The 27,342-nt window shown below is 41.8% G+C and overlaps 2 protein-coding genes across 2 annotated transcripts; both read left to right on the top strand.

The window, feature by feature from the left end:
* Nucleotides 1-1,697: 1,697 nt before the first annotated feature.
* LOC139414203 (calcium/calmodulin-dependent protein kinase II inhibitor 2-like) lies at nucleotides 1,698-2,982 on the top strand. Its single transcript, XM_071162092.1, has 2 exons — nucleotides 1,698-2,223; nucleotides 2,898-2,982. The coding sequence occupies exons 1-2, from the start codon at nucleotides 2,061-2,063 to the stop codon at nucleotides 2,966-2,968; spliced, it is 234 nt and encodes a 77-aa protein (XP_071018193.1). The 5' UTR covers nucleotides 1,698-2,060; the 3' UTR covers nucleotides 2,969-2,982.
* Nucleotides 2,983-17,558: 14,576 nt separating this feature from the next.
* Nucleotides 17,559-27,082, top strand: LOC139412590 (ATP-dependent RNA helicase DDX19B-like). Its single transcript, XM_071159300.1, has 8 exons — nucleotides 17,559-17,615; nucleotides 20,474-20,533; nucleotides 23,617-23,860; nucleotides 24,829-25,010; nucleotides 25,222-25,369; nucleotides 25,780-25,803; nucleotides 26,585-26,776; nucleotides 27,021-27,082. Exons 1-8 carry the CDS (start codon nucleotides 17,559-17,561, stop codon nucleotides 27,080-27,082), a joined length of 969 nt encoding a protein of 322 aa, XP_071015401.1.
* Nucleotides 27,083-27,342: the final 260 nt, after the last annotated feature.

The following is a 27,342-nucleotide window of genomic DNA, read 5'->3' as shown; positions in this document are numbered from 1 at the left end:
GTCCAGTCCACTTATTATCTCTGCCAATCACGGCTAGCTGGAAGGTTGCTCACTTTTTCTGTGGCTAAACCAACTAGGCTCGCAATTTAACAATTGTATTCATATTTACAGATGGCATACAAGTTTGATAAGGCACATGAACGTTCACATGTTCGAGAAGGCATTCCTGCCAAAAAACACATTTTTTTATTTAAAAAAAATAAATGTTTATGTTCAAACAGGTCTCCTGTGAAGTCGTGACTTACAACATCCGCCTAGTTTCCTGAATCGGGTCACATATGGGAATTCAGAACAGAACAACAAAACAAATTATAGGTGTAAAAGTCTTAAGGGGCATTATGTCCCAATTCAGCTTAGGCAGCCTTCATGGTTTTTAGGGTGAGAAACAGAACCAGGTCCTGTATATACATGGCTGTGCTCCTTGGATCAAAGACCGACCGACCGCCTGTCTGTCTGATCATATGAAAACACTGCCATGCTCTGGTGAGGCTTCATGCTTGTCTACTAGGTGGGTGTATCCATAACAACACTGCTGTAACACAGGCATTACAAGGCATGCCAGCTAGAAAAAAAATCAGCCTGGTCTCATAGACTAGATGTAACATAGTAAATGTAATTACGAGACACTCAAATGAGTATGATATGTTACGTTTGGTATGGATACATAAGACAGTTAGCTCAAAAAATGAAAGTAGGGTGGCTGGTCAGTGTGGCTGGGTGGGTGTATAATGCAAATGTATGGCAACCCAAAGGTTTGAACTTCAACTTTAGCATTTTAGCTAATTAGCAACTACTCACTACTTTTTAGCTACTTTGCTACTACTTGGTATTTCAGCTAACCCTTTCCCTAAGCCTAACATTAACCCTTTAACCTAACGCCTAACCCTAACCTTAATCCCTAACCCTAACAGTAGTGTTAGCCACCAAGCTATCATTAATCACAAAAACATTGAATTCGTTACATATCATACCTTTTTGCAAATTCATAACATATTGTATGAATTGCAATTTGCAACATATCATATGAATTATAATTCGTAAAATATAAAATATATGAAATGGATGATGGACATCTCTAAATGAAAACATACCATACGAAAGGTATCACATCATACTAATTGGAGTGTCCCGGATTTGCATTTACTATGACATGTCTACCCCTAAGTCCAGGTTGATAGACCATCAGACAATATTGGGCAAAATACAGTGACTGGACCTATACATCAACTCAACATTAGACTTTAAAATCAGCCAAAAATGTCTTTAAAATTCTCTGGAGAAAAAGCCTATATTGGACATAAATTTCCTTTTAAAATGTCCAAGATGAGAATTATCCTGCTTTTGTTCCTTTAATAGGTTGATGAACATGCAATAATATTGAATGAATCAATATTGAATAAAAAATATCTCAATATTTAGTCTTCCAGTCGACCTTAGCCTATAATAAAATACTATTCTAGTGTCATTTGGATTTCAGCTAGATCCCAGCGGGTAGATGGAACATCAGCCTGTCAGGACAAACTGGAATCTTCTCTGTTCTGTATCTGATATGGGCTGCAGAAGACGCTCAGCTCTGTCTGTCTCTGTCTCTCTCTCTCTCGCTCCCTCCCACCTCCTCGTTTCCCTGAGAGCCGTGTTTTGCATCTCTCCCTAATTTGCATTTCTTCTTTAGATTTTCCGTGCGACGGTCTAGCCGCTCGAAATCATAGAATAAGGCGTAGCACCGCAGCAATATCTACATGCTCCCGGCATTTCCAAAGCAATACGCACGGCGGAACCCATTGGAAAATTTGAATAATGTTGCCGAAGCTTTCCGGAAGGTGAAATTGAGGAATATATTTGGATCAATCCGTTTGGTTGCGCACTAGAGGAGACACATGCCTTCGAGGTAAATAGACAGCAGGACTGGACAGCCAGATAGTAGCCTAGGTTATATCGTTTTTCTCCCGCGTTATAAGCGGTTACAGGCTGTTATAACGCCACGGTAGTGGTCCTAAGGTCGAGCAGAGCGTCATATTTTGGTTTGTGCACCTTGGTTGGTTATTGAGACGCAGTTGGAAATGTCGGAAGTACTACAAGACGAAATGAGTCATTATGGAAATGAGGACGATGAGGGACACCTTTCCTTCACCTGTCGCCTCCAAGACACCAACAACTTCTTCAGCGGCTCGCAGGGGGGCAAACGCCCGCCCAAACTTGGACAGATAGGCAGAAGCAAACGAGGTAACCATGACCAAAGTATTTTCAGTTGTGTCTCCATTGTCCATATACTCAACATTGGATGGGAAATAATGGTAGGCTATCGGCAATTCAATGGGAAGTTTATTCTGATGAATATGGTATGGGGTAATGGTTTTTAAGAATTCTGTTCGCATTGCAACACAAGTTTAGATGCGCAGTGCGTGCGTTCTGCTGTGAAATGCGTCTAGGTCCATGTGTAAAAATCAACTCCACAATGTACTTGACATCACCGAGTTGACCGGCGACTAGTGTGTGCGGACAGGAGCTCAGACGTCACATAAAATGTAGTTTTTATTTTAAAAAACGATGTATTTCAGCACTCAAATAATAGAACGCATCGTGGATTTGAGTTTTACTTGGCTATGTGTTGCCATGCTGTTCCACTGAATTTTCCACTTGGTGCGATTCTATAGGATTGTAGAATGTATTCTGTGTGTACCTTATTCGTGTGTGTGTGTGTGTGTTACATACAACTCATGTATCACATGCGCAAATGCACACACACCATCTTTCTCTTTGTCTTTCTCTCTTTCTACTTCCGTGCAGTGCTGTTGCCTAGTGCATGAGTTCTGTGTGTTCAGTTAAAGATTAGATTCTTAGATGTGATAATGTGCCAAACCGCCTCCTCCTCATCATCTCCCTCGTGTTCTTCACAGTCGTCGAGGATGAGAGCGGCGTTGACGAGGCGCAGAAAAACGGGACAGAGAAAACACAGACGGAGGCTTAAACACACCACCACCCCCCCCCCCCCCCCCCCCCCGAAAGACATTGATTCTCATTTTCTATTCGAAATCAACAGTTTTAATCCAAAGACACTGTATATAAGCACTTTCATCCCATATGGCAGCAAGCACTTCTAGACCCTCTCCCAGTCCTCATGATGGTGATCTCCTGGGACTTATACTGGCAGGATGGGGAAGCAGCCAACACAAGAGATGGAGATGGAGATGGAGACGGACACGGAGACCGAGACGGTGATGGATACAGACGCCCAGGTGAATGCTGTCATGCCAGGGTTTATGCCCATAGAGCTTGTCTAAAACGGGGGATGACCAGCCTTCTACCCAGAGAGCTACTGGGTGAGCAGCAGGCTTTTGCTTCAGCCCTACACATTTTACACTAGTCAATTATTGGTCGTATATAACTCCTAAGCAGGTTGACCAACAAATGTAGCAGTCTGAAAACTGTCTTTTCATGGTCCTGGGTAGCAGCTAATTCGTAGCATTAGGTGTATTAGAGTAGGGATGGATCAAAACCCTGCCGGAGGGGGATAGCTATCAAGGAGGAGGGTCTAAACCATGTGACCAGGAGAGGATGCTGATGGAGGAAGACAATGCTGTCGAACAAACGCAGAAATCAGGGAACAAACTATAGAAATGATCTTATAAACTAAAGCACACACACACACTCTTATATCAATCAAACCATATGATATTACATTACCATTCTTTCTGCTCTTGATTCTTCTGATGACGAGTGCAAACAAATAAATAATATAAATAACTTGTAAATAAGAAATGGTGCAGATGTAGGATCTTAATTTGATCACCCTGTTGCAGTAAAACTTGTAGTGTATGTGAGGTTTAAAAAGGCATCTGAAGTTAGTCATTTCCACTTTGAAATTTCAGGCATGATTTCCCTTATGAGAAATGCATCAAACCCTACAAATGTCCATTAATTATGATCCACATACTAATTCACATTTCCTGTTGCTGCAAGATTATTTTCCTGCTGTAGCAAACTGGCTCAAATTAAGATCCCTACATCTGCAGCCCCACGTTCTGTTAGCCTGGGTGCCAGTCGGTTTCTGCTCTCTTGTCAATTCCTTGTGGAATTGTCATTTTTGGCGTGACAATTGGTCGTGATATGGACCTGGCAAGATGGCATGAACAGATCTGAGACCAGGCTAACGTTTTGTTGCACAGCGGAGAAAAGAAGCAGTGAAATGGTTTGTTGTAATCTAACGTAATGTGTCTGTATAAAGAGACCTTATTTATTAAGCCTTTGGAGAAGTTTTTTGCAGTGCTCAAGGCCTGACTGAGGGACAGTTTTGTATGTAGAGAATTATGATGACAGAATTAATGAAGTGATCTTTTCCTTTTTTTACTTCTTATAAATTTTGATGTCGCCTGATCAGTTTTTGTTACCATCCTTTGCATCTATAGAGTCATGTATACACATTATACAGTACTGTACATCACTGGTTTGTAAGGCACCAAAAGGCCTAAAGTCTGGATTGTTAAATATAACTGTACACACTCCCTATTTATTAACTATTTCTATTGCATTGCGCATTATCACGTGTGCTAAATATCAGGAGGGATAACCAGACAACATGGTTGTTTATGTTGTGCTTTCTATACGTTTAATTGTAACAATTTTGTTATTCTTCTGTTGTTGCCATTGTTCAGGGCTTTTTCTTACCACTGAATTACCAACTGATGCATGGCAGAAATGGAATCATGCATGCATGGCAATGTTCTGAAGATGATCTTGTGTATTCTAGAACACCTCCTATACCACTTGGAATGACTATCCTCCAGAACAGTCTTAATATGACGTACGTTGTACTGTGCTGTACTATTATCTCACTGATTTGTACAGTAGTCTAATATCTTGTAATAAAGATTCCGAAGAAGTTAATTAAGATGTTTACAGTGTTTATTGTGATGTATGTTGGATAATTTTATGTTGCTGCCGAAATGGTGCTGCGTCAGAGGCGTCATGCCCATTGGGGGCACAAAGACACGTGCCCCCTCAGATGTTATTTTTTTTCTTCTTCTGTCAGCAGTATTTTGTGGAGGGGGCACACAGGCTTTGATTGATAGCCTGAAATGGAGTACCCCCACCTATTGTCCCTAGTAAAGTGGTTCCTTCCAAGGTGCACCACAGAGTATGCTATGCAGGACGCAGTGCATGCAGACAGTATCGCCAGTGGAGGAGGAGAGAGAGTGTAGCAGACTGACACATACAGCGTTTGATTTGATTTAAGCTCCCGGTGATCGGCATGACTTGAGGTATGTTTGCAAATTAATTTGATCAAGATATGTAGCCTATTGATTCCTTGTTGATGAATAAATCATTTAAAAAAAAATGTTTCGTGTTTCTCTGTAATACTAGCCACCTAGCAATTTAATGAGGTTGGCTTTAGCTAGCCAGCTAGATAGGTCCCCAATCTCCCGACCTCATAACTAGGTACCAAGCCTTGTCGAACAAGACTTTATAAAAGGAAGCAATTACTGCGCGAGGTGGTCAATCGGGGAGAGAAGGTCCATAGGCAGGCAGGAAGCGTGGTCTCATAAAGATGTCTCGATGTCAAAATTAATCACCCACTTGGATGATGCTACGTCAGTAACATGGTACCATAAAGCACACCACATTTAAATAATAATTCAAAAGCAGCCTTATAACTTTGTCCTCCCTATGATCCTCATCACTGCACACCTCTGCTGTCTTGCTTTCTGCTTCTCAACCTCCGGACACTGGCTGGCATTCAAATCAAAACAGCTAGCCAGCTAACGTTAGCTAGCTAGCCAAACAAACAAAATGACTTGCCAGCTTCAATATTAATGCTGTGGTGGATTCTAATGATATTAATTAGCTATATTGATTATTCAATCTTAAAACAAAAATATTGTAGGAAAACAATTACATAAATTAATTAATTACAAAATGTACAGGAGCTCTCTGCTTTAATGTATGATGTGTGTTATGATCCAATGTAGTGTGTTGAAATTTGGAAGAAATATCCTAGGCATATTAGTGCAGTAGCCTATATTGAGATGTGGTATTTACAACAGTCAGAATGACGCCCTCATTAAAATTACAATTGAACAGGTAAAGGTATGCTTAGATACTTTACTTTTTTACATTAAAAAAAACAGAATTAGGCATAATGATTATGGCACTAGATTGCATGAAAAAGCCATTTCAGGTGTTTGCAAAATTCTCCAACTTCCTCCATCCTCATGTACCTCGTGCCACCTCTACAATAATGGGTGCATGACGCCCCTGTGCTGCTTTATTGGTAAGTTTGGGCCTGTATTTGCTGAACACACAAAACACAGAAATAGAATGTATTCAAGTCAACCCTGGGCAGTTTCACAGACACAGATAACGCCTAGACCTGGACTAAAATGGCTATTCAGAATTGTGTTTAATCCAGGACTAGTCTTAATCTCTGTCCAGGAAACTGTCCCGAGAGGAATGGAAACACTACAAAATAAGTTTTGCTCATGTGGTCTCCCACTTGACAGTCAAGGTCGAGTCAGCCCTCTTTTTTTCCCTATGTGAGAAAGCCGATTACTGTTTCTGGGAAACTCAGATAAGGAATGAAACTGGAATTACAGGAACTGTTTGACCAAGTAAATAATGCTCATTAATAATCGAGTCAGTCACAGTTTTACTTCAAAACTGTTTTCAATAAGCTTAACTTAACTTAAAGACTCAAGAGAGTAGATGAATGGAGAGACTAGTGTCTCTTGGCTCTGTAAATTAAGCTTTGTTATGTTCTGTCTTCATTTTCTCATCCCAGTCATAGGATTGATTCTTAATAGTATCCGTGTCTCTCCCATCCTTCACGAACAACCCCTGCTGCTGCGGTATCCAAATCTCAGTTTATCTCTTTACTCAAGGCTTCCTCCTCCTCTTAAACTCTTAACTCAGGTTGGTGTAATGTAGACAGCGTGGTTGCTGGGCCACTGAGGTATGTTGCGTCGTGATGAGACTTGACATTTCCAGCTCTGCTCTGGTGACTAAATGATTCATGTTCTGTGACCAAGCAGGCAAGCTCTCTCTATGTCAGCGAATCAACAGCACCACTTTAAGTCAGAACTTATCTGAGCCGAGACACAGTAGCAAGGAACACAGACGGAACACACACAGACAGATTAAACACACTCTGCAGGCTGCCCTGACACACCACCAGGGTTTTCCCACCCACCACCCCAGCCCCGGGGCCAGGCCAGTGAAGGAGTGAGTGAAAACCACAGGGTGGAAAACCACACTGTCCTTTGTCATCGGGTTAGTATGTAAATGGATGTGGTGTGGTGCAGTGTGGTCCTGTGTGTGTGGCATGCAAATTACCCAGGAAATATGACCCAGCAAATTACCCAGGATAGATTTGCATCTGTTTCAGGTTGGAGTCTCCCGTCATCGTCAGTGCTCGGAGTACACCATGCGACCACTGATAAGCAGGGAGATCGGGAAGAACAGTGGGGAAAACAGGATCTAGTGCCTAAAGAGTACCAGGAATGTTATGTCTGATTCTCTGTATTCTAGAACGTCAGCAACCACATTTCCATCCACAGTTTCTGTGCGAGTAAAGTCATATCGTATTTTTAAAAATCACGACGCTGTGATTGAAACAGGAAGTTTCATTGTAATTTTTTAAATGCCCGGCAGATAATTTGTTCATTCGACATGGTATCTTTTTGTGTCAGTAAAATGTATTAAGCAGGAAATGGCGGTGGAAATGCCTTAAATATTGATATAATAACCATCATATCAAAGTCAATTTGGAGTCACAATGATATGGTGTGTGGTCCTCCCACTATGACTCGTGGAAAATGGTCATGATAAACTTCATAGGGTAGTGAAAGTGCACGGTGATGAGCTTAATGCTGCTTTCCTGTAAATATCAATGATGACCTGACATGACGATCAACGCTCGACTTGTTTATCCATAATAATCTCATTATGTAGACTTGCCAAACCGCACAGCCTACTCCCACTGTATCTGCGAGATGTTGACTAGAACATAGGTGCCAAGCCCAGAGTAGGCACATTTGCTATTCAATGTAACAGTTTTTATGACCCAACTATCGGTAGAGCTGAAAATTGCGATGGAAACACATTGAACTTTAGATTTTTATTCGGTACATGAAAACTTAAGCGAAAAAAGTACATGTTGTGTGTACTACTTTATCACCCAGTGCTATTTAACCCGCATTAGGTGGAAACATACACTATATATTCAAAAGTGCGTGGACACTATTTCAGACACACCTATTGCTGACAGGTGTATAAAATTGAGCACACAGCCATTCAATCTCCATAGACAAACATTGGCAGTAGAATGGCCTTAATGAAGAGCCCAGACGTGGTACCGTCATAGGATGCCATCTTTTCAATGGTCTGGGGCTGTTTTTCATGATTCGGGCTAGGCCCCTTAGTTCCAGTGAAGGGAAATCTTAACGCTACAGCATACAATTACATTCTAGAGACGATTCTGTGTTTCCAACTTGGTGGTAACTGTTTGGGGGGTAGGCCCTTTCCTGTTTCAGCATCACAATGCCCCCATGCACAAAGCGAGGTCCACTAATGCTCTTGTGGCTGAATGGAAGCAAGTCCCCGCAGCAATTTTCCGGCATCTAGTGGAAAGCCTTCCCAGAAGAGTGGAGGCTGTTGTAGCAGCAAAGGGGGGAACAACTCCATATTAGTGCCCATAATTTTGGAATGAGATGTTTTTGACGAGCAGGTGTCCACATACTTTTGGCCATGTAGTGTACCACTGGTGGGAAAATGCACATATTTTCTTTATGCAGATTTTCGAATACTCACTTGAAAATCTGTCGCCAATTGGATGGAAACCTAGCTACTGTTGGAAATTGTTTTTCTGTTGTGTATTAATCACAGTAGCCGGTCAGTTTAAAAAAATGATGTTTTTGTAGTATATGAAAATAGATTGCTATGTTTGTGTTCAGGGTTTTTACATGTTTCTGTCACAGGTAGATTCCAAAATAGATTTGAGCTTAGGACGTGACACCGGTTTTGAAATCTATATGCTACCAACTTCAGTCACAGCAGGAAGTGAAGATGGCATGACTCAACAATGACTTTGATCCACAACTTCATCTTCTTCCCATGTTTCCTTCTTTCTCTGGCAGCCTACTGCACCAGCTCCCAATCTGAAACCAAAGACCCAGTACATGTTTCTGCCTCATGCCTGACGCCCCCCTCCTCCTCCTCACGCCTTTATTTTAACAGATGAAACTGAACAATGTCATTAGAACAGAAGCGAGAAAGACAGAGACAGAGAGAGAAAGAGACAGACAGATGGAGACCAATCTGTATTATCGTCAAACAACTTGCTGTTTTCCAAGAAATCTGTGATCTCACAGGAGGAGAAGGGGAGAGAAAAGTATACGGGGAGAGAAAGATAGACGGGAGAGAAAGAGAGAGAGAAATAGAGATCAGAGGAAAGATGGGAAGAGAGAGGGAGATGTCGAAAGATGTAGAGAGAGAAACAGAGAGAGCATAGGCTCAATATGTTGAAACGTGCGCCAGACAACCAGCGAAACGGTCGGTTCAGACCGACCAGGATGGTTGCCATGGCAACCATTACCAGGCTCTCTCGCACTGTTGCTTTGTTGCTGTGAAGCCTTTGGAGGGAAACGACTGACTACGAGAGGAGAGAAGAGGAGAGGATTTTTTTTAGCAAGCCCGATTTTGGTGCATGTGGCATCATCATCATAAGCAGATGTTAATAAACCAACTTATTTCACAGTAACAATAATGCTGTTGTAACACTACATGTCTCATGTCCCCCCTCTCCCCTCCCCCTCTCTATTCCTCCCTCTGTCTCTCCCATCTCCCTTTTCCATCTCTCCATTGCTCCCTCTATCTCCACCTCTCCTTGTGAGCTCTTTTTCACACTGTGCTGCTTGATCGCTTTCCATCCATCCCCATGCATTCGTCAATCCTTTTTAGATACTGTGTACAGTATATATCTTTTAGCATAATACAATGTTCTGGGAGTTTAAGGAGAGATGTCTGCATTGATCTGTGTGTGGCATTGATCTGTGTGTGACAGACTCCAAACTTTTGAACGTTAGTGTATGTCCATGCATATGTTAACATGAAAGAGCAACTAAGACATGGTGATGTCTTAGTTGCTCTTTCATGTGAACATATGCATGAACATACACTAACGTTCAAAAGTTTGGGGTCACTTAGAAATGTCCTTTGTTTTTTAAAGAAAAGCAAAAGAAAATGGTCCATTAAAATAACAAATAACAAATAACAAATTGATCAGAAATACCGTGTAGACATTGTTAATGTAAATGACTATTGTAGCTGGAAACGGCAGATTTTTTATGGAATATCTACATAGGCGTACAGAAGCCCATTATCAGCAACCCTCACTCCTGTGTTCCAATGGCACGTTATGTTAGCTAATCCAAGTTTATCATTGTAAAAGGCAAATTGATCATTAGAAAACCCTTTTGTGATTATGTACAGTTGTGAAAACTACAGTTTTCAGCTGTGCTCTGATTAAAGAAGCAATAAAAGTGGTCTTCTTTAGACTAGTTGAGTATCTGGAACATTAGCATTTTTGGGTTCGATTACAGGCTCAAAATGGCCAGAAACAAAAAACTTTCTTCTGAAACTCGTCAGTCTATTCTTGTTCTGAGAAATTAAGGCTATTACATGCGAGAAATTGCCAAGAAACTGAAGATCTTGTAAAACGCTGTGTACTACTCCCTTCACAGAACAACACAAACTGGCTCTAACCAGAATAGAAAGAGGAGTGGGAGGCCCCGGTGCACAAATGAGCAAGAGGACAAGTACAATAGAGTGTCTAGTTTGAGAAACAGATGCCTCACAAGTCCTCAACTGGCAGCTTCATAAATAGTACCCGCAAACATCAACATTTCTCAACATCAACATTTGGGGCGGCAGGTAGCCTAGTGGTTAGAGCATTGGATTTGTAACCGAAAGGTTGCAAGATCGAATCCCTGAGGTGACAAGGTAAAAATATAAAATCAAATCAAATTTATTTATATAGCCCTTCGTACATCAGCTGATATCTCAAAGTGCTGTACAGAAACCCAGCCTAAAACCCCAAACAGCAAGCAATGCAGGTGTAGAAGCACGGTGGCTAAGAAAAACTCCCTAGAAAGGCCGAAACCTAGAGAGGAACCAGGCTATGTAAATATGTTTTTCTGCCCCTGAATAAGGCAGTTAACCCACTGTTCCTAGGATGTAATTGAAAATAAGAATTTGTTCTTAATTGAGTTTCTTAGTTAATTAAAAGTCAAATAAAAAAACAGTGAAGAGGCATCTCTGGGATGCTGGCCTTCTTGGCAGTGTTCCTGTGTCTGTGTTCTTCTGCCCATCTTATTATTTTATTTTCATTGGCCAGTCTGAGATATGTATTTTTCTTTGCAACTCTGCAAAAGGCCAGCATCCCGGGGTCGCCTCTTCACTGTTGACATTGAGACTGGTCAGTTTTATTGCTTCTTCAATCAGCACTACAGTTTTCAGCTGTGCTAACATAATTGCAAAGGGGTTTTCAATTGATAAATTGGCCTTTTAAAATTATAAACTTGGATTCGCTAACAACGTGCCATTGGAACTCAGGAGTGACGGTTGCTGATAATGGGCCTCTGTACGCCTGTGTAGATATTCCATTACAAATCAGCCGTTTCCAGCTACAATAGCCATTTACAACATTAACAATGTCTACACTGTATCTCTGATCAATTTTATGTTATTTTAAATGGACAAGTGACCCCAAACTTTTGAACGGTAGTGTGGGTGTCCATCCAACATGCATAAGGAATCATATGCATCTCTCTCTGTCCCTCTTTCTTAGCAACACGTTACTGTTAGCTGCTATCACAGACACACACAGATTGTATTCTTCCCTGCGTTGAACGGCGACCTCCACCACCACCACTTTACCCCCCACCCACTCCCAAATCCCCACCCCCAATCAGCAATATCCAAACCAGGCTGCTTGCTGCACAACAACACCACAAAAAAACAAAAAAAACAGAATGCTTTCTGGCCTCATGCACAGAGATCATTTTCACCCATAGGGCTCTGGTCCAAAGTAGTGCACTGTATAGTGACTAGGGTGCCATTTGGGATGCAGGCCAAATCAGGGATTGTGTATAGGGCCCCGGGGCGAAGTGGCATGTAACTGTGTACGTGTGCCGAGCTTCCTGAATAAAACATGGTGACCTAGGTGGAAATCCGCCATTGGTCACTTAATTTGTCCTACATGCGTGATTGGCTTGCGTCAAAACACACAGGACAGTGAGGCCTTAGAGAGAGGTTTTTTGTTTGTATATCATGTGGATGAAATTAGCACACGTTCCCAACTGTTGTTGCTAGTTGTCCTCTTTGGAGTTGGAGAATAACAATGCAATGGCGCATTTTCATACAATACAACATGTACAAATAAATAAAAAGGAGCTGAATATTGAATTAAAGTTAGTCTCAGGGAAATGTCATCGCCACGAGCAGCACCGGAGATATTAAGATGAGCGAGATGCAAGACTTCGCTCTCTCACAATCACACACAGTATCTGTGCATGGGTCCACTTCACGCTGTCACAGCACGGGAGCAAGGGGACCAAAAAAGCGGAAAAGTTGAGCCTCGCCGCTTCAACTCTCTTAGCTGTTGCAGAAATTGACCCACTATGCTGTTTACTTTCTGCATCTACATCATAACCCCGAGTCTACCTTTAAATAGATGATGAGACATGATCCAAGGACAGTGTACATCTACTAAGATAATGTACATATGACATGTTTTTCGATACAACATTTTGCTCTTTCTCAATATGTAATCTTGGTCATGGTTGCTCTGTTTTTACTTCACTTCTAATCAATTGTATCAGTTTTTTGTATTATGGCTTGTAGCTCGGGGTTTGTAAAATTTCTCTCTTTCACAATGCGATATATCATTCACTCTTGCAAAAAGAAAAAACAAAATCCGAGAATGATAAACATTTTGTCGTGCTCTAGATGCTATATGTGCTGCTGCTCGTCTCCTCTTCAGTTCAGTGATGCAGATAACAATCATGCTGTTTCCACAGACCACATGCAACTAAACATAGCTCACTGTACTGTATGTCTGCATCCCAAGTGGCACACCATTCCCTACATCAGGTTTTCCCTGGGCCCCAGTTGGTTGCATGTTTAGGTTTTTGCCCTAGCACAACACAGCTGATTCAAATAACCAACTCATCGTCACTCTTTCATTATGTGAATCAGCTGTGTAGTGCTAGGGCAAAAAACTAAACGTGCACCCAGGGGTTTGTTAAACCCTGCCCTACATAATTCATTACTTTTGACCAGGGCCCAGGAACAGAGCAGTAGAGCGTCCCATAGGGCCCTGGTCAAAAGTAGTGCACTATATAAGGGAATAGGGTGCCATTTGGGACAAAGCCAATGTCTACAAGCATGGATGAGCACAACAGACAAGTATTTTGAATCAACACGGCTATAAGACGACACTGAACCCTCTACATCACGTGTCAAACTCATTCCACGGAGGGATGAGTGTCTGCGGATTTTCGCTCCTCCCTTGTACTTGATTGATGAATTACGGTCACTAATTAGTAAATAACTCCCCTCACCTGGTTGTCTAGGACTTCATTGAAAGGAAAAACCAAAGGCCCGCAGATACTAGGCCCTCCATGGAATGAGTTTGACACCCCTGCTCTACATTATTGATATGCAATTTGATTGTCAGTATAGTATCAATAAATTATTAGGGAATTAAAAATTGTTGAGTGATGGAGGACATTGAAGCGGGGCCATGAACCTGACAAACAAAGCAAGGCAGGGAGCATCAACAGCATCAACTTGGACTAGGTCTAGGTTAAAGAAACCTTGAATGTTTTCAAAGAACCTGCAGCTATTTGGCCCCATGAGTTATGTCATGATCCAGCTATTGAGGGAAACAGCTCAGTTCACCCCTGAAACTCCAGTCTGCAGACTCGTTTTGCTTGGACATTACTAGAACCCTCTAAATTAGGGAGTGGACAACTAGTCATTGCATAACCCCAGAACTACTGTATTTTCCTGATTTAAAAAAATTAAGAAAATTACATTCTTTATGGAATAGTTTGTTCCAATGCAAGACTGATAACCACTGACCCAGGGATGATCAACTAGCTGGTTTTCCTCTTGTTCCTAGCACCTATCTTATCCATTAACGCTACGAATAACCCAAAATATTGCCTGGATTTCCAGGTCTAAATCAGTCACTGTTCCAAAGGGAGAAGTGAAACCTAGCAGACACAGCGGCCCTCAAGGACCGTAGTAGTGCTCCCCTGTTCAAGAAGCCACTCAGTCGGGTAAACCAAGAACATGCTTGGTATTCACTGTGGGACACATCATCATTCAGAAGTTCGTAGCAGATAGAGAGAAGGAATTTGGAATGTAATTAATGACTCCCTATCATGTCCAGTCTATCCAATGCATTTCTGTGTGCAACGATGCTCTATGCATCCCAGTGAAGAATAGTGGTGAAAACCCTAATACATGCTTCTATTATGGGATGTTGTGTCGCCATTGTAATTCCGTAGTGATGTCCAGTATGCTCCGCTCACTTCTCTCACTAAGCCTCTGGAATAACAACCAGCCTTGATCTCTCTCTCTTTCTCCTCTCTCTCTCTCTCTCTCTAAGACAGAAAACAACTGCTGCATCACCATTTTAATTCTGGCGTGGGTGTGCATGTTTTCTGAGGGAGGCAGAGAGAAATAGAAAGAGGGAGAGAGATGCACAGAGAGAGGGAGACAGAGACATAGAGGAAGAGAGAGGGGGGGCACGGACTGCATGTTAATGTCTTCCAGGAACAGAGCAGTAGAGCGTCCCAAATGGAACCCTATCCCTTATATAGTGCACTACTTTTAACCAGGGCCCATAGGGAATAGGGTACCAATTGGGATGCAAATGAGGACTGAGGAGGAGAATCTTCTTTAATCCCTGCTATCTGACCACAGGGACCTGCAACCAGTTTACAGGATCAGCCTCCCTTTGATCTCATTCATTAGCAGACAAACAAACAGCCAAACACCTTCACAATGGGACTGAGGAAACAGTAAAGACTGGATCTGGATGTGAAGGAACCTGATCATAGTATTATTGCCATATTGACCATGGTTTGGTACCTGTAAATATGTGACTTCGACACTGGTAAAAAATAAAACTGTCAAATTGATTTAGCCAAAGTGCATCTGAGTGAAGAGACACAGGCTTGAAGCTCAACATTTGTGAAAACAATGTACTGTCACATATACAACTATTCCTACCTTATCTCTATAGTTGTCACATTGACAATGGTTTGGTACCTGCAGTAATGGTAAACACAGTCTACTAGATGTATGTGAATGATGTGGTAAATTGGTAAGTCTTGTAAGTACAAGACTTACCCATTAAATTCAAAATAAATTCCTTCTCCCTGTGAATTCAATTTAATTCAATTCAAATTCCAAGTCAGTGTTTGAATTCAGAGATAATTCCATTCCTCTCAATTCCAATGTTAGGTCAATTCCAATAATTAAATTCCCAATTCAATATTATCCCCAACAATTCTACAAATTCCAATTCTCTCAGGCTTTCAGGCTGATCGTATCACTGTTTAAACTGCCTAGCTATACTTGAAATATTGAAATAAAATGATTTAAAGCAAATCTTGCAGTAAATGTTTGATACGAAGTACATTAATTCCATTAACTTGGAAATGTAAAAAATATTGAATTCGAATTCAATTCAAATCCAAAGATTAAATGTTTTTACAATTCCAATTAAGTTCCAATTCCAAAACTTGAAGACTGTTGAAGGTTGAAATTGAATTCAACGTAAATACTCGACTACATGAGTGAATTCAAGAATTGAATTGGAATTTAAAACTAAATTGGAATTGACGCCAAACCTGCTTGTTGGTTAAAAAAAATTGCTAAATATATACAGGCACACACGCATGCACAGACACGCACACACACACCATTGAGTTTCATTGATGTGATTATGTGTAGCACTTCTTCTTTGTCTCTTCCAAAATTCTCGGGGGACCTTAAACCTTACTTTTACACTTTCGGTTGCCATGGATACCTCATCCAGCGCAGCCGCCGTTTGTAAGGCAACAATAAACTCAAGACTCCTTTTTAAGCCTTGATAAATGTATCTCCAAACTAAAGCTCTGAAAGTCCCCACACACACCTCCTCCGATACCTCAACATGCACCGATGATCACTCTCGAGGAGTGACATGGGAACAACGATCAAGATAGTCTTCCTCAACACAATCCAAAGCCACTGTCATCGTATACATCTCCCTCTTCTTTCTCTTTCACTCTCTCTCTCTCGCCATCTATCTAGCCATCCCGTCTCTCTCTCTCTCTCTCTCTCTCTCTCTCTCTCTCTCTCTCTCTCTCTCTCTGTGTCCATCCATCCCAGTGGAACGAGACCAAGCAAGGTGTTAAATCAATTCTGCATGTAATGAAGCAGCAGCAGTAGCCGCAGGGAAGTCAAGCTTCAGAGAGGTGACCTCTGGCTCTCTGTGGGTTTAATCAATGCTGTGTCTGGACAATGCAGCTGGACACACAAACACACAGAGAGATAGAGAGAGAGTTTGTGTGAGAGAGAGACAGAGAAAGTGTATGTGTGAGAGAGAGAGAGAGAGAGAGAGAGAGAGAGAGAGAGAGACAGGCAGGCAGGCAGGCAGGCAGGCAGGCAAGCCACAGGGTCTTTAGGTGCCCTTATCTTCTGTGGGTCAGGGCGTTGGGCTTGCTTGCATCCAGACAAGAGTAAATTCAGAACACAATTCCATAGACTGTCTATAAATAACTGGACACAGCCATTACATGAGCTATGAATGGATTCCTACTGCCGAAGTCTTCATCTTCATTGCAAATAGTTGCAAACTGTTCCCTAAGATCTATGAAATGACTTGAATGCAACCACTATCCCAGTTTTCCAAGACAGGATGTTTAGGGCGACATCTAAAGGCTGAGTAAAGTATTTCATATTGTGAGAAATATTTTACGGCAGATAAATTATTGAACGCATCGGCAAGTATTGAGAAAACTCCATCGGAAATACAATAATATTACCCAGAAAGGGCGTTTTTTTTGTAAATGCACAACATATAATTAGACAGTTTTGAATGCACTTTTTTTTTGTGCCAGTTGGGTGTTGGGAGGAACTATTTTGCTCGCTCTTGTCTCATTCTCCATCCAGACCTTTTTACGGACGCACAGGTGCATTCCAGAGCGGTCCTCACTAGTTACCACTGACACAAAGTCATACAACCCAACTAATTCTACAAATACTTTTCTTTAAATTAGATTTTATTAAACCTAACCGTGAATGAAGACCAAAAATCGATGTGGACTTTGTGGCTGTGGTAACTAGTGGAAACCGTCTGGACTCGAATCCCGGCACGTCATTGTACAATTAGTTTATTTTTCAGACTTTGGAAACACTTTCCTAGCTCAGTTGTCTGTTCGGTGTTGAAACTAGAGGGGTCCCGGTGGTAAGAAGACGACGAGGGTGACTGAACAACCGCTGACATCATGGCAACGGACTCCTGGGCCCAGGCTGTGGGCGAACAAGAAGCCGCGGCGGAATCGGTAAGCACTAGCCCGAACTGCGCTTTTGACGAAATGTTAGTCCCCCTGCCTATACTTCGTCTAGTTCTCTAGCTACCGCGTCCTCTGTCAACTTCCCTAAATGTATTGTAAGCAATGAACATTGTATGCATGACTCAAAGACTCCCTCAATCCTAAAACCGATCAACATCACGACGACTAACGCTAGCTAGTTAACCAAGTGAGTTACCGTTCTAACTCGGCCAGCCAGATCAACTAGTAACAAGTGGTTTGTTTTTGATGGTAATGCATGCCATTACGCTTATGACACACAATTTGATTTCGTACTAGATTACAATTATTGCTTCTCGCGACATGTTCACGAGCGTGTCATCTGTCCAGGGAGCTGAAGATTCCCTAGTGGCCGGGCATGCGTGTGTGAAATCAGTGGTTGACGTTTACCCACTCATCGATCTGTCAGTGCACTTGGCTGTCAGTTGTTTTGAGTCAAAGTTAGCCCTTCTCATGACTCCAATGGGGCCCCCGAGAACCAAGTCAAAGCCAGCAATCATTCTTTGTTTGTAATTGAAAGGGTGCACCTGAAATGACAAGTAACAACATATAATCAAAATTCCTGCACGTCCCCAAAAACATTCAAGGTTTTTGTTTCCTAGATTGGTAGCCTGCAACTCAAAGACAAGATTGAGGGAAATGGTAAGATAGGTTCTCAGCCGCCTTAGGTCTATAAACATATTTTATTTTAAAACGTATACTTTGTCCTGAGAATACAAGCTAACACATAACATATTGAACCCACACAGGCGCAGCAAGCACGACAACAACAACCGCAGCAGCAAGTGCTTCAATGCCTGCAAAGATGGAAGGAGGCGAGGGAAACAAAACAGAGGAGGAAGACGACAAAGGTGGGCACAACCAAGACAACAGACCATTACAGCTTGGCCTCACAGAATACGGTGACTTATTTATAGTACGCTTAAGTTTACTTTGACAGAGAGCCTGGGTCGTCTTCAATGATCAGATGTTCATGGAAATGTTCTATGTTGTCAAAGTACTGCTCTGTTCTTGAACTTGTAACAGCATGTCCAAACTGACATCTCTTCTGGTGTATTGTATGTTCCTTAGATGACAAGGCGGCACAGTCGTTGTTGAATAAGTTGATACGCAGTAATCTAGTGAACACAACAAATCAAGTAGAGGTCCTTCAGCGGGATCCTAACTCTCCACTCTACTCCGTAAAATCATTTGTGGAGCTGCGGCTGTAAGTAATGCTACAAACTGCCCAGCTATGCTACAAACTGTCCAGTCAAGAGTGCACATACAGGGGTTGTGTTTATTAGGCATCAAATGGAAGAAAACTGACTGAAACTGGCACGGAATACCTGAAATGAACTTGTCCCCCCTACAAAAATATTTATTTTTGCTCTCTGTTGCGAAATATTTAAAAACATTTTCAGTTGTGAGTCTTATTGAACACAACCAATGTGCTTTTCCCATGGTGCCCTGTCTCCTTTTCTCTCTTTAAAGCGCCAATGCAGCCATTTTCTTTTTTTATCTCTATCAAATCATTTCTGGGTAACAATTAAGTACCTTACTGTGATTGTTTTCAATTAAAATTTAAATTAAAAAAGCAAATATCTGCTTAGCAATGAGCAATTTCTCAAGCAATAACTTTAAGACTGTCTTGGAGTGGTCTGCGGGAGGGGCCTAATTGGACGAGCCTAATGGAGGGATATGTAACCTGAACTAGGTTTGAAACTCATTGGCTGCATTCCAAACACTTAACAGGCACACCGTCTCCCCTCAGCCCTCAAATTAAGTGGACACTTCTGATGACGTCTGACGAGTTTACACTTGCAGGGCGAGGGAGGGAGGAATTCATTTTAAATGGACCGCCCTTGTGGGTGCTTTATATGCGCTGCAGTCAATTATGATTGCATGTCTACTTATATTAACTATAGCATTATTAATATATGCCTACTGTATGATAGCTAGCAAATGAATTAGCTAACTAAGGTTAGCCTGCCTAGCTACTTCTGAAGAAGGAACATGTTATATTTCTCAAATTTCCAAAAGCAAACCGAACAAAAACATCATTACTTTTATGAGACCTGTTTGTGCATTACTAGCACAATTTCAAACTTATTTACATTCGTTTTTACTTTTCTAAAAAGTTGACTCCATTATCGACGTTGACGTTAAGTTTTGGTGGACTTTTCTTAGCGGATGTACAATCATCGCAAATTGAATTATGGGGCGTTTCAGGCTCCGAAGTGAACATAATTGTACACTCGCAAACTCCATTTCAAAACAAGGGCTGAGGGTCTTACGCTGCAAACTTCCCTTGCATGGCTAATCATTTGGACCGACGACAAATATGGCCGTGGGGATTCCCCCAAGGGCATAAGGCGAGGGTAAGTGGACGAGGGTGTTTGAAACGCAGACTTTGTTATTGGTCTATTTAGCTATACCGCCTGGTAGGCGAAAACTTCATCCCACCAAAACAGGCTGAAATTTCAAGCAGTGTTTTCAAACCGCTCTTACACTAAAAGTGCATTATAATTTTCACAATTTCACAGAATTGTTCCAACCTCATAGTGTGGAAATATATAAAACAGAAGAAAATCCATGTTTTTGACTGTACTCGGCCTTTAATATCCACTGTGTCCTTTCACCCCTTCCCGTCCTCACATTAAACCTCAGCAGCTTCAGGGAGTATACGCCGTGGGCTTCAACCGCCCCTCCAAAATCCAAAAGAATGCTTTACCCTTGATGCTCGCAGAACCGTGAGTTTACAGAGAGCTTCCTCTAGATTTGAGTTAAAACATGAGATCACTACCAAGAGTCTACCTCCCTCACTCTCTTGCTCTTCCCCATTTAAGACGGCTGCTTTCGTCCTGGCCATGCTCAGTCACGTCGACCCCAACAACAAGTTTCCTCAGGTGAGTCTGACCTCTGAACCCTGACCTCTGTGTTATATTCATTAGGACACACAGTTCCAGGTAGTACGTCCAAACGCGCCTAATGAACATGACCCAGGTGTAAAGGGGCAAGACTGCATAGGTGTGTCTCCATTGTTCATAGTGGCATATTTTGGGCATTAGCAGGTGAGATGTTTAATACCACTTTTATCTAACACCTTCCTCTCTCCTCTCCCCTAGTGTCTATGTGTCTCCCACTTATGAGCTGGACCTACAGACAGGGAAGGTCATTGAGCAGATGGGGAAGTACTAATCAGAGGTCAAACTAGTCTACGCCATCAGAGGAAACAAACGTAAGTCTATTACTTAGTCCTTTACTGTCTCTTAAAAGAGGTTGCAAAATGCTAGTATAAAATAAAAATCCAGGTTAATTTATGCAAATTTTAAATGGTTTTAGTTCAAAAAGTGTCTATGGTATCAAAAAACTTTTGACAAGCAATCTAAGTAAAGTCAGTCTGAACGTCTCAGCATTGGTTTGGAGTTGATGGTGAATGAGGAGAGGTCGAGAATTGGAATCCTTTTTTTTTCTAGTGTATGGACCTTTTTGCCATCCGAAATGCATTGATATATCCATAGCAACGGTGCAATTTGCTCTACTCAATGAAGCAACATAAAGAGAGGTGTTAGTTGGCTAACTGCTTTTCGTCACTCTAAACTCTGACAAACAGCTGTTATTGGTAGAATAATTATGTTCTAGATTCTGTTACAGATTTTAATAACACAGAAATAGACCAAGATGTCATACCCTCTAAGTTTGTGTGAGTATCCATAGCAACAGCTCTGTTTGCTAGCTTTTGTTTGTTACTCTAAACTCCTACAAACAGTTAACTTTTTATTGGTAGAATATATTTTTTGTTCAAACCAGATTTGAATAGCAGTATATGAAGATTTCATACTCTAAGTCTTTGTCTGACTTGTTGGGGGAGTGGTCAAAACAGCAGTTGTTTTGGAAATAAATGTGTTAAAACAGATCTATTGTTAGATCCGTAGCTGATATATATTTGTTCTGCAAACAGATTTGAAAGAAATATACGAAGATGTCATACCCTCTAACTTTTTGTCTAACTTGTTGGGGAAGTGGTCAAAAGGTGTTGTTTATAAAAAGTTAGATAAAATGTTGTTCATGCTGTGTTACTTAAACAGCTGTAAAGTTTTATTGGTATCAGATAATTCTGTTAATATTTCAGATTTGTATAGCAGAGAAATACAGGAAGATTTCATATGCTTTAACTTTTTGTCTAAGTTGATTGCGAAGTGGTCAAAGTAGCTGATGTGTCAAAAGTTACATTGTTTAAAGTGTATATTAGTGATTATGTCACAATGGGAAGTTTTAGAAGAGCCAAACTCAACTGGTGGATTGTGATCCGGGTCCGGGCCCAGAGAAGGGTCAATCCGGACCGGACCCGGATCGCATTTTGATACATAAAGTTAATAAATTATTTTTAGACGGCTTTTAAAAAAAATCTACCGGGCGCAGCGCTCTCTTTAACTCCGCAACCTCTCTTTCTTACTCTCTCTCCTAGCAAAGGCCACCTACTACTAGTGCCCCGTCTAATCCAATCGAGTAGTTATATGCAAATACAAGAAACCGCGTCTTAAGCAATTACATCAATCCAAATATCCTCTGCGGAACCTTGGGACAGGTAGACGGAAAGAAACAACGTTTTGACCGTAGTTCACAACCGTTAATATCACAGATAGAAGGAACTTAGTTACCAGTATCTTTGTTAATATAGCTTGTAAAAAATGAAGGTTGACTCTGAAAACCGTATTTTCAAAGACAATTGGATGGAACAGCATGTATTCATTCTCCCCGCAACTAGCACAAAACTAGCACATATGTGCCTGATATGCAGTGAGTCCTTAGCTCTTGTGAAAAGTCCCAATGTTATTAAGCGCCATTATGAGCCCAGACATAGTAAATTGGATCAGATGTATCCCCTGAACACTGAGGTGAGAACAAACCAGATTAACCAACTCAAATCCCAATATGAGATGTTCACCAAAGTCCTTGTCAGTTTCCTGACAGCCCAACAATGTGCAATGGATTTTTCACTGAGGATAACTTGGGTTTTGGGAAAACACCAAAAAACATGTTCAGACACTGAGACGGTAAAATAATGCATGTGTAAAGTTGCTGACACCTTGCTTGAAGGTAAACAAAAAGATGAGCTCAGGGAGAATATCAAACAAATCCCACTGTCAGATTCCACAACAATGAGGACTGAAATATTAGCTGAAGATTTAACTTCACATCTTGATGAAGGCCATTCAGAATGCAACATGCATTTCATTAGCTGTGGCTAAATCAACAGATGACACTGATTATGCCCAACTTCTGGTGTTTTGTTAGATTTCATAACGAAACAAAGAAGGGATTCTGTGAGGAGCTGTTGGGCTTAACAAATCTAGAAGCACAGATGCGGGGAAAGGATATCCATGAGGCCATCAAAGGGATAATGACAAAGGGGGATAGATCTGAAGTCTGTGGTCTCTATCACCACAGATGACGCTCCAGCCATGATAGGAAGAATAAGGGTACTGGTTGCACATTGATTCATCAATCGGTCCTATGTGCCAGTCTGGGAAAATAATAATATTCTTGAGGTCATGACAGCGATGATTAAACTGGTCAACATTTTGAGAGAAACATCAACTGCTGCGAGGCATTCTGACAGAGGCCAATGCCAGTTTTGAGGACTTACTACTGCGCAATGTCAGATGGCTCAGCAACGGCAGGGTTTTGGAACTCTTGTGGGCCATTTGGGAAGGAAATCAAAGCTTTTGTTTTACTCCGAGAGAAAGAGTGACCAGGCAACTCAGTTTTCAGAGTTTTTGGAAGATGAGGAGAAGATGGAAACAGTTGCATTTTTGACAGACAATACATCACACCGCTAATCAACTGAATGTTAATCTGCAGGGATGGGACGACAGTGTATGATATAACGGCAGTCCGGGCTTTCCAGAAGAAATTGGAGCTTTTCAAGAATGATCTCCAGGAGAACTTACTTGTCCACTTCCCAAATCTTCTGGTGTAAATGCAGGGAGACAAAGGTGTTTCCAACCGTGTTGATTTCATCCAGAAGCTAATGGATAACTTCATGGCTCGCTTTGATGACTTCACTATTGGAATAGTACTGCTGCTGCTCATCCAGGACCACTTCTTGGTCACAAATATGACAAAGTTGTCAGAAGAAGCAAAACAGTTATTCGGATTGGTAGGTGTTGCATCACTGCAAATGGAGTTGATTGAGCTGCAAGAGAATGTGGCTTTGAAGGAGCAGGCTGGTGATTTAACTTTGTAACCTTTTGGGGAAAGATTGCTACCTGCAGCTGATGTCCCTGTTCTCAAGAAACTGGCACTCTACATCCTGACCATGTTTGGCTCCACATACAGCTGTGAATCAGTCTTCTCCACAATTAACTTATTTTAAAAACAAATACCGCACCAAGCTCACCAATGAACAACTTCTCCAGTGTCTGAGTTGATCTCACACTTTTGTGCAAAAGTTCAAAGCATTGGTAGGAGATTTCTCTCACTGATGCAATGGAAAGGCCCAGAGTGACTTCTACATGAATATTGTATGGCCCACAGTGATGTTCAGATTCGCATTCAGATGATTATTTCTGTTCAACTCTCCCTCCTTCTCCAGAATACATGCAATTTATTTGAAGTGTTTTTAATTCAAGGCCCATGTACAATGGTTCACAGTACACTTTTTGCATAAGCAATTATGCAACCACTTTTATTCTTCAGCAATGTTGCATGTTTACATTCAAAAGAAAGTTGAAATAAATTAAAATGCTTAGTCTCATTTAATGTACATTTTATATAACAACATGTCGACAACTGTCTTACTACGCTGTACCACAGTGCCGATAAAGGACGATGTCAACCCGGACCTTTGCCACTTAGGAAATTTGTGTCACTGGACCTTCTCAAAGAGTAGTTGACTACCCCTGCTTTAGTGTTGAAAAAATAAGTCCCATTAAACTGAATGGCTGGACCAAAAGAAAGACTAATTATGAAAGATGTATGCAAGCAACCTAACACAGATTACACATTATAAAGTTTGAATGGCGTTTCTAGCTTAAACGGGGTAAGAGGAGTAGCCAACGGAAGAATAAGAATGAGAAGTAGTATGACGAAGAGCTAAAGTCGGGACTTTTGCTTCGCAAGTCTCACCTAAATACACAGTTTGGTTTGGGTTAGCACTATAGTGAGAAAAGGGTGATCTATCTACCTCTCCCCCCAGTGCAGAGAGGCACGCAGCTCCAGGAGCAGGTAGTGATTGGGAAGCCAGGCACCATGCTGGACTGGTGTCTGAAGTTTAAATTCATCGCCCCCCCCAAGAAGATTAAGGTGTTTGTCCTGGATGAGGCTGATGTCATGATTTGCTACACAGGGACACCAGGACCAGAGCATACGCATTTAAAGGTACACATGCGCACACGAACACAGAGATCCCCTCCTCCCTCTGTGTTTAAGGATATTGCCAACAAACAAAAAAACACACCTCCCTGACCCCCCCCCCCCCCCCCCTCTTGCGCTCTGTATTTTAGGACGCTACCCAAACAGTGTTCGATTCTCCTGTTCTCTGCCACGTTTGAGGAGATGGTGTGGAACTTTGCCCAGCGCGTCGTCCCAGACCCCCAACATCATCAAGCTGAAGAGGGAAGAGGGGACGCAGGACACCATCAAGCAGTACTACGTCGTCTGTCACAGCAAAGAGGAGAAGTTCATGGCCCTCTGCGACATCTACGGGGCCATCACCATTGCTCAGGCCATGATCTTCTGTCATGTGAGTTAAGAGGAGTTATTCGGGGCGAGTCATCTGGACGTTTGCAGGTGCAGAATCACTAATCGTTATCACATGATGAGTAGTTATTTGGGAAGCAAGGTGATTTGTAGATCAGTGATTCGGAGCAGTCTGTCTGCAATGTAGTCGATCTCAAACACACACAATGTATTTTATTTATTCTCAGATAAGGGATGTGGAATCAGGGCATTTTCAATCCCAACTGCCAAGCTTTAAATCTGAAAATTGTAAAATAATGTAAGCAGTATTACCATATTGCTTACACCTATTTGATAATCTCAGATCTACACAACGGGCTAGGGGAGCAGTTTCAAGTGGGTAGGGGGTTGATTTGGTATGTGGTGTTCCTCTCAGTATACTTTATCCCCCTTCTCTGTCCTCCCTCAGACAAGGCTGTGGGCTGGCTGGCAGGTGAGCTGTGCCGGGAGGGCCACCAGATGGCGCTGCTCAGTGGGGAGATGCAGGTGGAGCAGAGAGCAGTCAATGTGCTGATAGAACTTCGGTAGCGTTTTTCTCAGATTTGCTTTGTTAAAATCACCAGCTACAATAAATGAGGCCTCAGGATATGTAGTTTCCAGTTTGCACAAAGTCCAGTGAAGTTGAGGGCCGTCATGGTATCGACTTGAGGGGGAATATGAATGGCTGCGACCCTAACCAAAGATAATTATTTTGGGAAGTAATACGGTCGGCATTTGAGGTATTCTCGGGCGGGTGAGCAGAAGGACTTGAGTTTCTCTATGTTATCACACCTCGCCCTGAGCTCGTCAACTTTATTATCCAGAGAATGAACATTAGCGAGTAATATACTCGGAAGCGGTGGGTGGTGTGTGCACCACCTGAGTCGGACTAGAAGTCCACTCTGAGTATCTCTATATCTCCTCTGCCGGCGGTGTTTTTGGTCAGCTTCTGGAATCAGTTCAATTGCCCTGGGGGATACTAACAAAGGATCTGATTTGGGAAAGTCCTATTCCTTGTAATTCTGGTGAGTAGCCGCCTCTCTGATATCCAAAAGTTATTTCCAGCTGTATGTTATAACACAAAAAAATCTGGGCTAATAATGTAAGAAATAACACAAAACAAAAAAAATACTGTGAAGTTTCCTAAGAACTAGAAGCACAGCAGCCCTATCTGTCGGCGCCAAATGATCTGGCCATCCACCCGTTCTCATCTGTCTTTCTGACCTTCCCTCCAGGTATCGACGTGGAGCAGGTTTCCGTGGTGCTAAACTTTGATCTGCCGGTGGACAGAGACGGTGACCCAGACAATGAGACGTACCTGCACCGGCTTGGCCGCACAGGTCGTTTTGGGAAGAGGGAATTGGCCATCAACATGGTGGACAGCAAGTTCAGCATGAATGTCCTCAACAAGATCCAGGATCACTTCAGTAAGTCACGATGGAAATGCTATGTTGTGCAATATTTCTCTATATTAATTTCTGCATGCTATATGACACAGAAATAATGAATTATCAACCAAGAACAAAATAACAACTTTAGAATACGTCCACTGCAGAGATTTATCCAGTTTAGCTAGTCATCCATTTTCTTTTGATATAACATGTTGTTTTTTTCTCTCCATAAGACAATAGTCTTTAGAATGACCTAATCCTTATTCCCCATCATCCACAGATAAGAAAATTGAGAAGCTGGACACAGATGATCTGGATGAGATTGAAAAAATTGCTAGCTGAAGAGAGTGTGTGTACGTCTACAACCTGACTGCTACAGCCTTAGCCCCCCCCCTCTTACCTGCCACACCAACTCCTCAGACTCCTCCTCCGCACCCCCCCCAACCCCACACTGTCTGTACTCCTACAGTGTTTTATAGTTTTATTTTCAAGTTGGAGAGAGAGAAGTAGAGCAAAGGCCACAAACACAGCTATAATGTTTACATGTGGTGGAAATGTTTTATATCTCTGGTATTTTTAATAAGTCTCTGAAATGTACGGGT

Source organism: Oncorhynchus clarkii, chromosome 7 (genome assembly GCF_045791955.1).
Source record: "Oncorhynchus clarkii lewisi isolate Uvic-CL-2024 chromosome 7, UVic_Ocla_1.0, whole genome shotgun sequence".
NCBI lineage: Eukaryota > Metazoa > Chordata > Actinopteri > Salmoniformes > Salmonidae > Oncorhynchus > Oncorhynchus clarkii.
Note: the sequence above shows the minus strand (reverse complement) of the source record. Positions and strands in the feature narration are given on the sequence as shown.

Bases quoted from the DNA above. Each gene is read 5' to 3' on its own strand.
- LOC139414203 (XM_071162092.1), top strand. From the start codon at position 2,061: ATGTCGGAAGTACTACAAGACGAAATGAGTCATTATGGAAATGAGGAC. The intron at 2,224-2,897 runs GTAACCATGACC...TGTTCTTCACAG, and splicing joins GATAGGCAGAAGCAAACGAG to TCGTCGAGGATGAGAGCGGC.
- LOC139412590 (XM_071159300.1), top strand. From the start codon at position 17,559: ATGGCAACGGACTCCTGGGCCCAGGCTGTGGGCGAACAAGAAGCCGCG. The intron at 23,861-24,828 runs GTGATTTAACTT...CTCTCCCCCCAG, and splicing joins GGCTTTGAAGGAGCAGGCTG to TGCAGAGAGGCACGCAGCTC. The intron at 25,804-26,584 runs GTGAGCTGTGCC...CCTTCCCTCCAG, and splicing joins GGCTGTGGGCTGGCTGGCAG to GTATCGACGTGGAGCAGGTT.